Genomic DNA, 14100 nt, shown 5'->3' on the forward strand with positions numbered 1-14100 from the left:
GAATAAGGAGGGTGCGCTGGGAATGCCTGATCTGCGAGTTCTTCAACTCCCACCTCAGGCAGAGCTCCAGCAGCATTCGCGGTGGTAACCCTGAACCAGATGGTAGACACTGGAGGTAAAGGGAAGAATCAGGCACAAGGAGTCCTATCAAGCTTAGTTAGCCTGTGGGATTTCAGAGGCAGTAGATATGTACTGACAGGCCATGTGGAACGCAGCTTTTACAGTGGGTGAAGCAAAAACCTGGGTGTGGGAGGAATTCGAAGAGGCCATGGAAAAAGACTTTTGGACTGCCTCGAAGAGATTCTGGCAAACCATCAGGGAACTCGAGAGGGGAAAGCAGTGATATATCTGCACTGTGTATAGTGTGAGTGGAGCGCTGATCATTTGAACTGAGGATATTGCATGCTGGTGGAAGGAGTATTTCGAGGACTTCCTTAATCCCAGTGACATGTCTTTTGTAGAGGAAGCAGAGTCTGAAGATGAGGGGAAAGACTTGCCCATCACTGGGGGTGAGGGCACTGAGGAAGTTAAACAAGTCCTTGGTGGCAGACTTCTCCAACACATCCACTCTAATGCTGCTATTGATCATCTACACCCACGGTGTGGGACGGAGAGATTTCGCAGGTCTTTCCTCCCCACTGCTGTCAGACTCCACAACAAAGACTCCAACTGATCAAACACACACATCCACACATGTGCAATAACACTAAGTGCAATATTCCTTTCTGGCATCGTTGTATTTTTACTCAGTTGTATACAGAATTTGTATTCTATTTTTATCCTATTGTATATTTTATTCTATTTTATTCTACTGTATATAGTATTTTATTTTATTCTATTCTGTACAGTTGCATACTGTAGTTATGTTTCTGTTTCAATCTTTCCTATGTATACACCATGTATATTAGTTCACTCACACACATGTATACATATATATTGGTTTTTATTTATTCCCCCCCCTCATTGTATATTGTTTTCCCTTCTTTACTTTTGCACCTTGTGGCCCAGCTACCCACTTTCACTTTGCAAGAAACTGCACAATGACAATAAAACTCTCTAAGCATTTTAACAATGACATTTGAAAGGTACAGTTTGAAACTGCAGTGCAAACAAATAAAGAAAAAGAGAAGGAATTGTGTCTTTATTTATTCATGCCTCCAGCTTTATTAGAAAGTAAAAAAGTAGCAAGTATATCAAGCACACAGTCATAATGTGAAATGGAACAAATAAGAATGTAAAGAATGTCTTTTTCAAAAAAACTGTCCACAAGCCTCATTTTCAGTTGGTTGTATAAGATGTGTTGAATCTGTTTGACAGTCTGAATATCTCACTTTTTTATTTTCAATTTCAATTATATTAAATTTTATTCAAACATCACCAAATCACAGCAACAGTCACCTCAAGGTGCTTTATATTGTAAAGTAGACCCTACAATAAAACAGTAGGATATAATACAATAATATTTTACGTTCATTGGTTTTGTATATACATAAAAAATGCTTCTCCCTGGTTTTACTGCAACAACCAGGAACACTTATGTTTGGGAATTCTTTAATTTATTTGAAAAAATTATTATTAGAAATAACCCTGTTTCTGTACAGTTTGTATGGTGAAAGAGGGTAAAATGCCAAACTGTGTTTCCAATTGTGTATGCAGCAGACTAGCCAAGTGCAGAATCTATAAAAAAAAGTGCAGCAAGCTAGCAGAAACTAAGCTATCATAAAATTTAAAAGGAGCAATGAAATTATAAACCGGATAATGGTCTACAGCAGGGGTGTCGAACTCCAAGCCTCGAGGGCTGGTGTCCCGCAGGTCTTAAATCTCACCCTGGGTCAACACACCTGAATCAAATGATGAGTTCATTACCAGTACCTTTCATAAGAACTTCAAAACATGTTGAGGAGGTAATTAAGGCATTTAAATCAGCTGTGATGGATCAAGGACACATCTAAAACCTGCAGGACAGCGGCCCTCGAGGCCTGGAGTTTGACACCTGTGAAATCAAATCATGCTGTGGTTTCACACATTTAGAATAACTTCATCGTGGTTTTGATCCAGTACAGCTGTGTCTCTGAGACAAACGAGTAGACTCCAGGTTTTTTAATGACACCACAATCCTCTCCAAAAGAAGTGACTCCAACCAGCGCTCCATCGCACAACAGCGGCCCTCCTGAATCCCCCTGCAGCAAGAACAAACACATGACAGTGTTTCAGGTGTTGAGCTGAATGAACATTTACTTCAAACAAGGAAAAATACATGTATTCTTCATACGTACCTGACAGGTATCAGCGACGTTTGTACCATCTGAACCAGCACATATCATGTCATCAGTGATAACAGGGTCGTGGTCGTAATAATCACAAGAGTTGCACGTCTGTCTGTCCACCACGGTCACATTGACAGACATGAGGACGTCTGATGTTTGGTTGTTTTCAGTTTCTCCCCATCCAGCCACCAGACACGTGCTGCCAGCTGCCGGGTCTCTCACAGTGTTGCCAAACTTGAGCCACTGCACTGCCCTGGTTTTCCTCACCGGTTCTTTAAGCTGAAAAAAAGTTAAAAAGAATCTCAGATATTGGTGATGAATCTCTCTACATTAACTACATTAAATAAACAGATATTTGCTAAAGAGTTGTAGCACCACTCATTTATTTCTAATATTTTGCTTGGAAAATATGAAGTATGTGCAGTGCTGAGTTGAAACATGTCTATAAAGACATGGAAATACATTTTATATTTTAAAAAATGAAACTAAGTTTTAGTTAAGTGAGCAAAACCTGAGTTGGCTGTAGGAGGTACAGCAGGTTATCTACTAATCGGATGGTTTGGTGTGTGATCCCTGGTCTCTCCAGTCTGCATGTCAGAAATCCTTTGGCAAGATACTGAACCCACGATGCTCTCTGATGCTACGTTAGAGTGTGAGTGTGTGTCAATGTTAGATAGAAAGCACTTAAGCACAGAAAGATGTGTTCGGGTGAATAAGCCATGTTGTGTAACGCTCTGAGTGCTCAGGTAGAGTAGAAAGGTGCTAAATAAGAAGCAGTGCATTTACATCGTTTGTATCGGTTGTGGGCAAAAGACCTGCAACTGACAAATAAAGGCTATCTCATCATCTCATCATCATCATCAGACCCTGATATATCACCTTACCTTCAGCAACATGAGGTCATTGTCGTGCTTTGCACAACAGTAGTCAGGATGAGGAAAACTTTTCTCGACGACTCGGAGTTGCTTGGAATGTTCGTTTTCCTTTCTGGAGTGGGCTCCCAGCATCACCCAGTAACTCCTGCAAAAGAAAAAACACAATCTGGTGATGAAGGTTTACATATTTAAAAGGTTAACAGGTCAGCGGCTTCTAAAACAGTCATCATAGTTCCTTATTATTGTGTATTACTACATATGGCTGGGTTATAGCTGTTACTGAGCTTTGGGTGAATCTGCGTTATTTTTTCTTTTTAAGCTGAATGAAGAAATTTAAATGTACATAAAATGTTTTAGATGAAGAAATGTATCAAATGTTTGATGTGTATGTAGCTGTGGCTTCTGTGTTATTTTAAGTGAGTGCAACACTTCTTTCCCCCGCAACAAACATGGAAGGAAAAAAAATGAAGATGAACTTTTGCGAGACCTCCTTTGTGGCCCATCCTATCCCAGAATTCATAGCGCAGCCCAGCCAATTCCAGTTTCCAACAATGGTGGCAGCTGCTTAGTTTTAATATTATTCTTTCTGGGTCACAAAATACAATTTTAAGATATCAGGCAAAAATGTAGCTGTGTAAACTTCAAATATCTGATTGGTTTATCAAGACATCACATATTTGTAAAAAGTGCTCCGATGTTTTCGTAGTCGTCTGTTACCCACCCGCTGCGCTTGATAGCTGACTGGGAGGTCGAGGCCACAAGAGACGGCGAGAATACCGCACTCCCGGCACACTGTGCCTCGACCTCCCTGTCAGCTTCCTTCTGGCGGCCTCCGAAAGATGTGGCCTAAGATTTTGAGAGATCCCGAGATCTCACAAAAGTAACTCAGGATCTCGCAAAATTTTATTTTCATTTATTTTCCTCCCATGTCCCTCACAGGGCTCCGTACTTTCCTTGTTATTCCATCACAAATAACATTTTCTAGAACACCTCTGTAAAACAAATAAATCTATGAACAAGAATTCAACTTTAAATATTCTTTATATTCATTCTCTCCATTAAAATTTATGAGCTTTGCATGCATAATTATAGCAGTGTGTATTATTTTGACTGTGGAAGAGAAGCAGCTGAGCTTCTCTCCAATGACTGGATGAATGACCATTTCTCTAAAGAAGAGGCCAGTCATGGCTTACAGAAAGCACATTCCTGCTGCTCTGGCCCTGATCTCATTCTTTCAGTAACTACCCAGAGCTCGTGACCACAGGTGAGGGCAGTGACCTCTGGGTAGTTACTGAAGGAATAATAGTCATTGAAAATAAATACTGCATTATTTTTAAAATAAGGTCTCAGATTCTTACCCAGTGCAGTGAGCAGCTGTCAGCACCCACTGTGGATGGATTAATGTCCCTCCACACCAAGAATCAGTCACACTTCTCACATAAGCCATGTAAGGCAGTGAGTGTGGCTCGACTTCTTTCCCATTAATAATCTCAGAACCACGACCTGAAACAGAAACAAAATATCAGGACACATAAATCAGCAGATGAGTGAAATGGACTGGTTCTTATATAGCGCTTTTCTACTCTGTCTGATCACTCAAAGCACTTCATACAACTAATTCATTCACTTAAGTATCTAACATTGATACTACGGAGAGCAACATGGGGTTAGAATCTTGCTCAAAGCTATTTGGCATGCAGACTGGGATCGAACCGCCAACCTTCAGTAACTGACCTGCTCTGCCACCTGAGCTATAGCCACATTGAAGATATCAGCAGTGTGACGTTGCATTATGCTCGTTTACATGAAGATTAAAAATGTCAATAAGTAAATTAAATTACAGTGGAAATTACAGAGCACCCAGAGAGCTGCCCAGCCAGGCAAGATAAACTGTACTTGTCAGGATGAGACTTCTACCCCGTCTCTGTCAGTCCCTGCATCCCTAAATGTCTCCAGTTGTCCGGAGTTCTCTCTGTCTGTCTCCTTGGTGCATTTAAACCCCTGTTCCTCCCTGTCCTTGTCCTCGTCGTCTGTTGTCTTCGTCTCCGTTATCAGTCATCATAATTTTACCCTCTCTGTGCAAGTCTGCAAATTTCTTTATTAAATCATAAGATTCTTAAATCCATCAAGTCTCTCTGTGCCTGGGTCCTCGTCACAGAACATGACATCACTGCTTTGTGCATTTTAACACAATTTAATCCCACATTTGTGAAAGAAAAGCAAAACACGTTTTTAAAGTCTGTAACAAAACCATCAAATCTAGGGAGCGAGACTGCATGTCTGCTCCCTGATCAACACTGAGGTCTGAAATGTAGTCATGTGACATCACATCAGCGCCGCAGCCCAAACGAGGCTTTACCTAAAACACTGTTTACAATAGTTATACTTTAAGCCCTCAGAATATTTTTCCAACAGTGAAACTTAATCCGCTCAAGGATTAATGAGATTTTACTCGTAGTGTTTCAAACGATCCTTCATGTAAGCCCACACAGGACGCAGAGACGAGTTGGACGTGTAGTTGAGTCCAAATGAGCATCTTTCTCGGCTCACAGGTTCAGCGTCCGTGAAAGTTTCTTTGCATCAACCCAACGTTGGTGTGATTGTTTGTTTGTACCCACTCGGGTTTGTCTGCTCTCTGCACACTGACCAGATACTGAAAGCAGCATCTGCAGACCTCCGTGGTCTGGTGCTGCTTTCATCGCAGCCTTTGATTGGCCCTCACTGTCACGAGTGGGCGAGCATGTGTGAAAAGAAGACAGATATTCCAAGGAACGAGACGAGGAGTTACGCAGTGATATCAGTTCAAGTGAACGTGAAACAAAAGCTTCCAAGTGCACGTTTTCATTAGTTTGGAGTCGTTTATGTGCCGAGAGAAGAAGGCTGCGTGGCGTTCGTCTAAGTGCAGTCGTCACATTCGTTCACAGCAGGAGGAAAACCCTGAGTGAGAGTTTAAGCTTGGAACGTTGCAGAAGACGAGAGACAGAAACGGGAGAAGTTGTCTTCCTCCACCGTTTACCACCCCTCGGTTTCCACGCTCCACCGCCTGCACGTCTCTCCTAATTGACCGCAAAGGGTTGTAGCTCGTCCCACGTGCGCTCCAACACACACTCAGCTTCACGCACAGCGCCGCTCCCTGCCATTCACCTGCTACCACAGCAGGCAGGAATCCAATCATCCCGCCCTGACTGCAGAGATTAATTGAAAATAATTGAGGCTAATCCAAGTGAGTCCGATTTCAATGTGAGTCTAAGTGCAGCAATAACAGACTAAAGTCAGCCTCAGAGTCCTGATCAACTCTTCTCACAGCTGACTCGTCTTGTTTACGTTTTTCCCACCTCGTCTGTCTTTAATGATAATCTCGAGGCCGCAGGAACATTAGATGCTCCTCTGACTCACGTACTACTTATTACTCCTGCTAATGTTGGCAGGCTGAAGCTCAGGGTGTGCGTGCACTCAATGACTGAATGTAAATACATACAGCGAAGCAGCAGATACACAAACAAGAGTCGGGATGTTTTCCTCTGATCAGGATTTATGACCAGCATCTACATGACTCCCAGTTTGGCCCTTTGACCTGGTTATTGAGGCTTGGTTTCCAGTTACCACCAATCTTCTGATAAGCTGGAACATATGGACTGAAACGTGGTTATTTTGCCTCCTCACATTGCAGGATCAGAGGGGGCTGACTGCTCGGCCTCTGCTGCTGCAGCCTAAAGCTTCCTCAACAGATCGACTAACAGCTCGTCCAACCTGCCCGACGCCGAGCACCGAGCACGGGGATAAAAGCAGCGCACACGGTCCTGAAATGGTTTTAAAAGAGTCCTTTTAAATCACTCTAAAGATTTGTTTTATTACACAATAAACTAATATAACAACAAATTTTAAAATTGCATTAATTCTATTAATATTTCTATATTTTATTTACTCATTTAATGATCCAGGGATACGTCAATAATAAAAGACGCCTGATCAGAAAAAACCCTGAAATCTGGGAGGATTAATGGCTGTATCCCACAGCAGCCTCCTCTCAGTGCTCTGTGACACGTACTAATATCACGATCAGAGAAACGTGCAGTTGGACAGATGATGCTAAATGTGGGCAACGAAGAAACGCTGAAAGGATTTCTCACTCAGACTGAGGCTGAACTCTGTCAGCATGAGATCGGCTGCAAATCACTTCTTACACAGAGCCTCTGAATATTCAGCGAGGACTAAGAGAACACGTTCGTCGTGTTGTTATCCTGATAGCTCGTCTGTTTGCAGTTTGGACAAACTGCAAACAGAGCAGCTCAGTGCGGCTCGAAAAACTTTTCCATCTGGCTTCACTGAGCGCGTGCATCTTTATGACGGCAGAATCAACGACGTGGAGGATGCTGAGTCCTCTGACTTTGGTGTGGCGGTCAGATACATAGATGTGACAGCGAGATGCATCCAGGCAGCGACCACAGTTCAGAGAGACGACACAGACACGCAGCTTCCTGCGAGGCTTCCAAAATGCAAATGATGAGATGGCACAGCAATAAAAAAACAAAGTGCAGACGGTACAACAGCATCAGTGCTGCCTCTCTCTGCCTTCATGCAGCGGCTGGCTGTGATGGAGCTTTGACGGGCGGTGCTCTCGTCTTTGTTCACACCCACAGTCACTGATGGATTTAATGCAGAGCAGGCGTCAGCAGACGAGCGGCCCTGTGCTCATTTTCAAAAGTCCTCCACTTTAAGGTTTTTATAAACCTATTGTGTTGGACAGTCACACCAAAGTATGCAACGACCACACTGGAGCTAATGTAGTGCTGCAGCACAGTAGTCCTGATAGGACCGCACTGCCGCTCCCTGGGATCCAGGGGGAGGACGGGGGGGGAGGGTGGCTGAGTGACAGGCTTCATCAAGGCCACTCCTGCTTCCCAGACTGCCCCTCCACCCAACAGAATAACCAAGGGTGGTGGTGGGGGGTAAATGTAGGTCAGTAGCTGGTTGGGGCTGATTCCTGCTGCTGACTGTCTGGAGCAGATTTACTGTCGGTGTCCTCCATAAACAATAAATGAAGAAAATATTTGTTCAGGGACTCCGGGACACAGGATCCTGGGTGGATTCTTCAAATAATCCTGTTTTGTGTTCACAGCGATTCGTCTTTGGGGAGTTTTTCCTGATGAAGCCCAAACGCAGCCTCAGCTTAAAGCTTCTACCTTCATTTGCATTGCAGAATCTTTTTAGAGCTACAGCCTCCCCTCCTCCTCTACACACACACACACGCACACACACGCACACACACGCACACACACGCACACACACGCACGCACACACACACGCACACACGCACACACACACGCACACGCACACACGCACAATAGGAGGGCTAACTGGTAGAGAGCCACACAGCGGTCAGCAGAGCCCTGCAAAAATATGCAAAGTGTAAAACTGCCACGTGGACCCGATGAAAAGCACACAGCAAATGGATTCCACAGTGGGAGTGGGCTCGTGTCATTTTTCTCTCTCAATCAGGAAAGAAAGGCTGAGTCAGCGTATCTCTGAACACGTGACAGCCCTGAATCTCCCACTGCAAAAGAAATAAATGAATCCAAAAAATAAGGAAAGCAGAACTGGACTCACATGACCGGAGTACAAGCTGCGCCCGTTTCTTCATGCAGGCCTGCTGCATGCAGCATGACCGCATGCTCTGCTCAGACCTACAGAGGTTTACTGTTATTCTAGAGCAGTACTGGCATCCACTCAGAGATCAGATATCAGCCGGCCAGCACTGACGGTGATTTCCCATCTGTCTCTGGAGTCGTGCATCATCTCCAGCTTTCTCCCTGCGTAGGTCAGAGCTGCATTTCATTCAGCTGCCTCTCCAGCGGGTCTCACCCTGCAGTCGGAGCCTTCTAGTTTGGAGATTTCTAACAAGCACCTGCAGCAGGTGGATAACTGGTTCAAGTCCTGCTGCACTGGGCTCACTGAGGACCAGCCCAAGGAGGTGCAGCTGAAGTCCATCGACGAGGCGAGGAACTCCCTGCATGGACAGCTGATTGTATTATGTGTCATAAAGCACCTGCTAACTGAGGCCTCTGCAGAGGAGCACCACACAAACACCGTTGCTTAATCATTTAATTAAGAAAACACACGCGCCGGCTGTCACGCACGACCCATAATGCACTGCAGAGGCACTGATAATGGAAGCAATTACAGCTTTTTCTATTTCTGCTGATCTAACTGGAGGAACTAAAAGGTTTGATGGGGTAAAAAAAGCCCTGCAGCGACAGAAGCTCTGAGCCTGAATGCTTGTGTCTGTGCAGTCTAACATCCACACACACACACACACACACACACACACACACACACACACACACACACACACACACACCATTAAAGCACTGCAGCGGTGCTTCACCCGACACTTGAGCATCACACTGAGGAGGCGTCAAACAACAGACCCTTTGAGATGCTGGCAAACTACGACATCTTCAACAATCTGAGGCGTGAAGTGAGACTTTTCTGTGAAGCAGTTACAGAGACCAGCTGAGCACAGATGTGGTCAACATCTGTCAGGAGGCCTTTAAACTAAACTCCATGCTGCACTTTTGTTTTTGGGGAAAACTCAAAGGGATGAGTTTGATGCACTTGTGCAAACACATCACACTTTTTAAAGCGCAGCTCTGGAAGCAACAACTTGTTGCTTTGCCTGGATCTTCAACGGCTGACCTGCAGTTTCACAATCGTTTCTCTGACTGACACTTTATTAGGCGCGTCTAATATTTCCAGTTTTCCAGGTTTTGTTCTGGAAGGCTCGGAAAACTGGGCGAGCAATGGCCCACCGATCACAGAGGTGATACAAATCAAGATGAGGCAGCGATTCTGAGCAGAGCTTCAGCAATAATGCAACATTCATAGACAGCATTATATAAGATCGCACTGCTAACATGTATGCTTTGGCTTTGTTCCTGCGTGCTCGCTGCGCGTAGATGCTCATGCATGATGCTCGGCTTCACCGGGCATCAGGTCCTCCATGCATAAGCAGGCAGTGTCGGTGTCAGTGACAGGATAGACTCACCGCTTGGGCGAATTCCCATTTTCCCATTTTGCCAAACTGAATGGGCCTTAATCCAAGTGCAGCCAGCAGCAGGCCTGGAGTACAGTCGGATCAAAAGCCCTCAGTCTGCAGGCATGTTGGGCTTTACAGTGGAAGACTCAGCAGCTTTCATCATTAACAGACTCTGGTTTATCCTAAAGTTCATCCAATACTAACACAAATATATAACGACTGCACAGTCACTGTAGTTTCTGCATTTTCACCCAGAACCTCTGATTTCTTCTTCCTGTGCAGCTCGTCTGTTTGTACAGTACAAGTGCTCCAATTCAGACAGCGAGCACGCTTAGCTGCACAGAAATGTCTCCGTTTGCCTCGTTTCAACACACGTGGGCTGCTAATGCAGAGGTGTCAGGCCCAGTTTGGGAGTGATCAGTGCGCCCGAGTCTTACATAAGACCACCTGTGTGCAGCATCTATGGGAAAGATCTGCTCATTAAAACGTGACGCGGCGGCAAGCAGACGCCTGAGGACGCTGCAGGACGTCACCGGACTCAGATACGTCAGATTCTGAGTGACTGATGAGAGAAGTAACACAAGCCTCACGCATAAGAGACGCAGCAGAAACAAGAACAAGTCTAGTTCCAGCTGCACACATGGCGCTTGCCTCTTTGTGCCCATGCAAAATAAGTTTCCCACAGACACACTCATTTCTGAGTCCTTGCTGCTGGAGCGCTCTCCAGCAAACAGCATGCATAAATGACAGGACTGACGACACGAGCAAATATTTTCTATCCCAACACTGCAGATGTTGGAATATTTAGGATGATTCAATAATGATGGCGGATGACGTGATATCAGCTCCCTGTTCTCCCCATCCTTCCTCAACAGAGAGCGGATCCCAGCGTTGGAGCAACAGCCAATCGAGACGATCACGCTGGCGTAGCCGTCTACTTTACCTCAGCCAGAAACTCAATCCCATCACACACAGCTCCCCGATCGTCTCTGTTGCTACAGCAGCTGCAGCCGCGCAGGCTTTCCTCAGAGAGGAAGGTGAACACGACACACAATCAGCAACGCCACAAAGGCCGAGGAGCAGAAAACAGCTGGCTGATTATTACCAACGTTTCATAACCACAAACTCAGAGACCCACTTCCACAGCTGTGACTCTCACATCTGGGAGCTGGAACGCATCATTTCTGCCTTTATTATTACGTAATGACATTTTTTACCGAATCAGCAATAAAGTCACAGTGAAAACAGGAAAATCTGCTTTCACTTAAACTAACTTATGATTAAAAAACAACATTTGTGAAGCTGTTCGATTAACCAAAACCTGGATTTGGTTCAAATGAAGAACATCATCCAGATCAACTGTGCTGCTGCTGCTGCACGTCCTCGTTCTTCTCCAACAGCCCAAACAAACTCACTCCCTGACTGTTTTTGTCAGCTCAGCTCGAGCAAAGATGACGGCACGAGAGATTTTCGATGAGGAAGGTAAAGCCAGGTCAGCAGTTTGCTCCAGTCAACAAACACGTTATGTTTGGAATCATCTGCCACATTCGAGCCGCCCTGCAAACCAAACTCAGGTCCAGCTCTGTCACAGTGCTTCATACACAGTCAGCTTCTTCACCCTGATCATCAGCATCCACCTCTGACCAATCACACACGGAGTGACAGCCAGGATGGACACCTTCTCCCTGCAAAGAGCTACATCAGCCTCCTGCAATAAAGCCCAAGAAGACACAGCAACTCTTCATCACTGACGACACTGCATTATAGACTGCATTAATCACAGCTTATCACACTCACTCACTCACAGTGGGGGGCTTCAGACACGCGTGGACCACAGCTCTGCACATGTGGGCTAAATAAACTTTGAAACATTTATTATCGACATGAGAAACAGGTATTTTCCCAGCATCCCCGCCCCGGGCACAGAAACGGGAAGTTGATGCGCATTAGAAATCAGCTCGGTGTGGACTCACCTCCCCAGCTCGTCCCCGATGTCATAAAATTCCTCCACATTTTCCGGGTTGAAAACAGTCATGTTGTCCAGGCACTTCTTCCCCCGACCACAGGCGCGTCACACCGGCTCTTCACAGCCACACCATCCCTACCAGCAGCCTCCGGTGTGGGCAGGGTAACGGCCACCGATCCTCCTCATGCTCGGGCTTCCACACGGAGATCAACAGGAGGGCAGAAGAAACGAGAGCATTAGATTATGAAACCGTGCGGCTGCGGGGGAAGGTGGGCGTGCGGTCAACAGAAGGAGCCCAAAGTGACGGAGCGGTGAACCTGCAGCCCCGGCGACGTCACGACCCCCGGAGCTGCCCTGGCCGCTCTGCCCCCGGACTCCCGGCGCAGTTATCTGGCTGCCAGTTTTAAGATAATAATAATAACGCGTGTGTGTGTCGCCACAGGCCGGAGAGGAATGCAAATAACCCCCGTGTGGACGCTTGGTGTAGCCATGGGAAACACGCTAACCTCCTCCTGCTGCTTTCAGCCCGGTGAGGAAAATGACTGCTGAGCAAAGTCAGAATAACGAGCCGCACAGGTGTCTGACCCGGTTTAACCGTGCGTGCCAAAGTGCCCCCCAAAAAAACAACTACTTTAACCACCAGACCCCTCAGCTCCCCCCGCAGTAACAGCACGGCTCGCCCCGGTAACGTTTTATTCCTCCGGAGTCTGAGACATGAACCTTAGCTGGAAAGATTTCTCACCGGGAAACGGGGGGTTTCCAGATTACTCCGTGGAGGTCTTACCGTGTGCCGGTGGGGGTCCCGCTGCCTGACGAAGCCGAGATTTCATGCGGTTAGTGGGAGGCTGTGATCCAGGTTCGGCTCACGGAAGACAAAATGCTGCTTTGAACGGGAGAAATCAACGTTAACAATGTGAGGCAGGCTGGTCCTGGTGCTGCGTTCACGGGCTGGGGTTAAATAGGAGATCGGAGACTTGGAGGACACGCTGTGTGTATTTCACGTGTTACCGTTAAACGAACAACGATGAGGTCAACAGATCAAAGGATAAATCTAAACAGTGATTTTACTAAACGTCACTATAATCGGCGGGTGTTTGTCATCCGAATTTTTAGTAAAACGAAGATGAGATGTCCGAGTTTCTACGTGTCGTGAAGGCAGCGTGGGTGTGTGAGCTCCTTCAGTCGCAGGAGGGCAGCAAACCTCCACTTTGAATCACAGAAGCTGAGAATTTGTGCAAAAATACGTTTTTATGTAATTCAGACGTTTTATGTTAATCTGTTTATTTTATTCCCTGTTTTTTTAAATCATTTTTAGAGTAAAAGTAGCAAAATCCAGACTTTTTGTCATTATTGCAATGAATTAACATCTGTCAGCAGTTATTTATTTAGATAAAATAAATATTTAATAACAATTGAGGATTACAAAGCTGTTATTAGACATCTACAAAAATAAAATGTTTACTTATTTTATTGTTTTTCCTCACCTCAAGTCTTTTTACAATTAAAGAGCGAATAGTTATGCCTGCATGTGTCTGTAATGCAGCACTGAAAAGGAATCAGTAGTTAAAGCATGCAAACTGTATCAGGCAGAACTACATTTCTCTAAAAAGCACATGACACATGTGTCAGCTGGCTCAACATCATGATATTTGTTGTTATTATGGTGAAATAATATTTTTATAGAGTGGAAACCAAAACATCAGGGAGCATGGACGGCACAAGTTTGTTTCCAGCCCCATCGAAAGATTTTAAAAGAGGTCCGTACCTCCAGTCAAGCCGTGGCCTGATGCTGATGCTGATGAGCTCCTTTTCACTGCGTTCTGATGAATCATCATCACACGAGACATAGAAAACAGTTTTCTGCTGGAAGAATAAAGACTGAGGATTGATAAAGTCTCTGGTGAGTGGATCAAAGTGTCCTCTGGGTGCAGCTGAGGACGTTAACAGCAGAGACGT

General features: G+C 45.3%; 1 protein-coding gene across 1 annotated transcript; it reads right to left on the minus strand.

Moving 5' to 3' along the window:
* Positions 1-1139: 1139 nt before the first annotated feature.
* Positions 1140-13081, minus strand: LOC147318079 (granzyme K-like). The gene is made up of 6 exons (XM_086313015.1): positions 12929-13081; positions 12152-12337; positions 4501-4645; positions 3152-3287; positions 2277-2546; positions 1140-2180 (listed from the first exon to the last, which is right to left on the minus strand). The coding sequence occupies exons 2-6, from the start codon at positions 12189-12191 to the stop codon at positions 2028-2030; spliced, it is 744 nt and encodes a 247-aa protein (XP_086169141.1). The 5' UTR covers positions 12192-12337; positions 12929-13081; the 3' UTR covers positions 1140-2027.
* Positions 13082-14100: the final 1019 nt, after the last annotated feature.

Source organism: Aulonocara sp. 'chitande type north' Nkhata Bay, linkage group LG12 (genome assembly GCF_057382095.1).
Source record: "Aulonocara sp. 'chitande type north' Nkhata Bay isolate Kocher_YH1m ecotype deep benthic linkage group LG12, A_spYH_male_GT1.1, whole genome shotgun sequence".
NCBI lineage: Eukaryota > Metazoa > Chordata > Actinopteri > Cichliformes > Cichlidae > Aulonocara > Aulonocara sp. 'chitande type north' Nkhata Bay.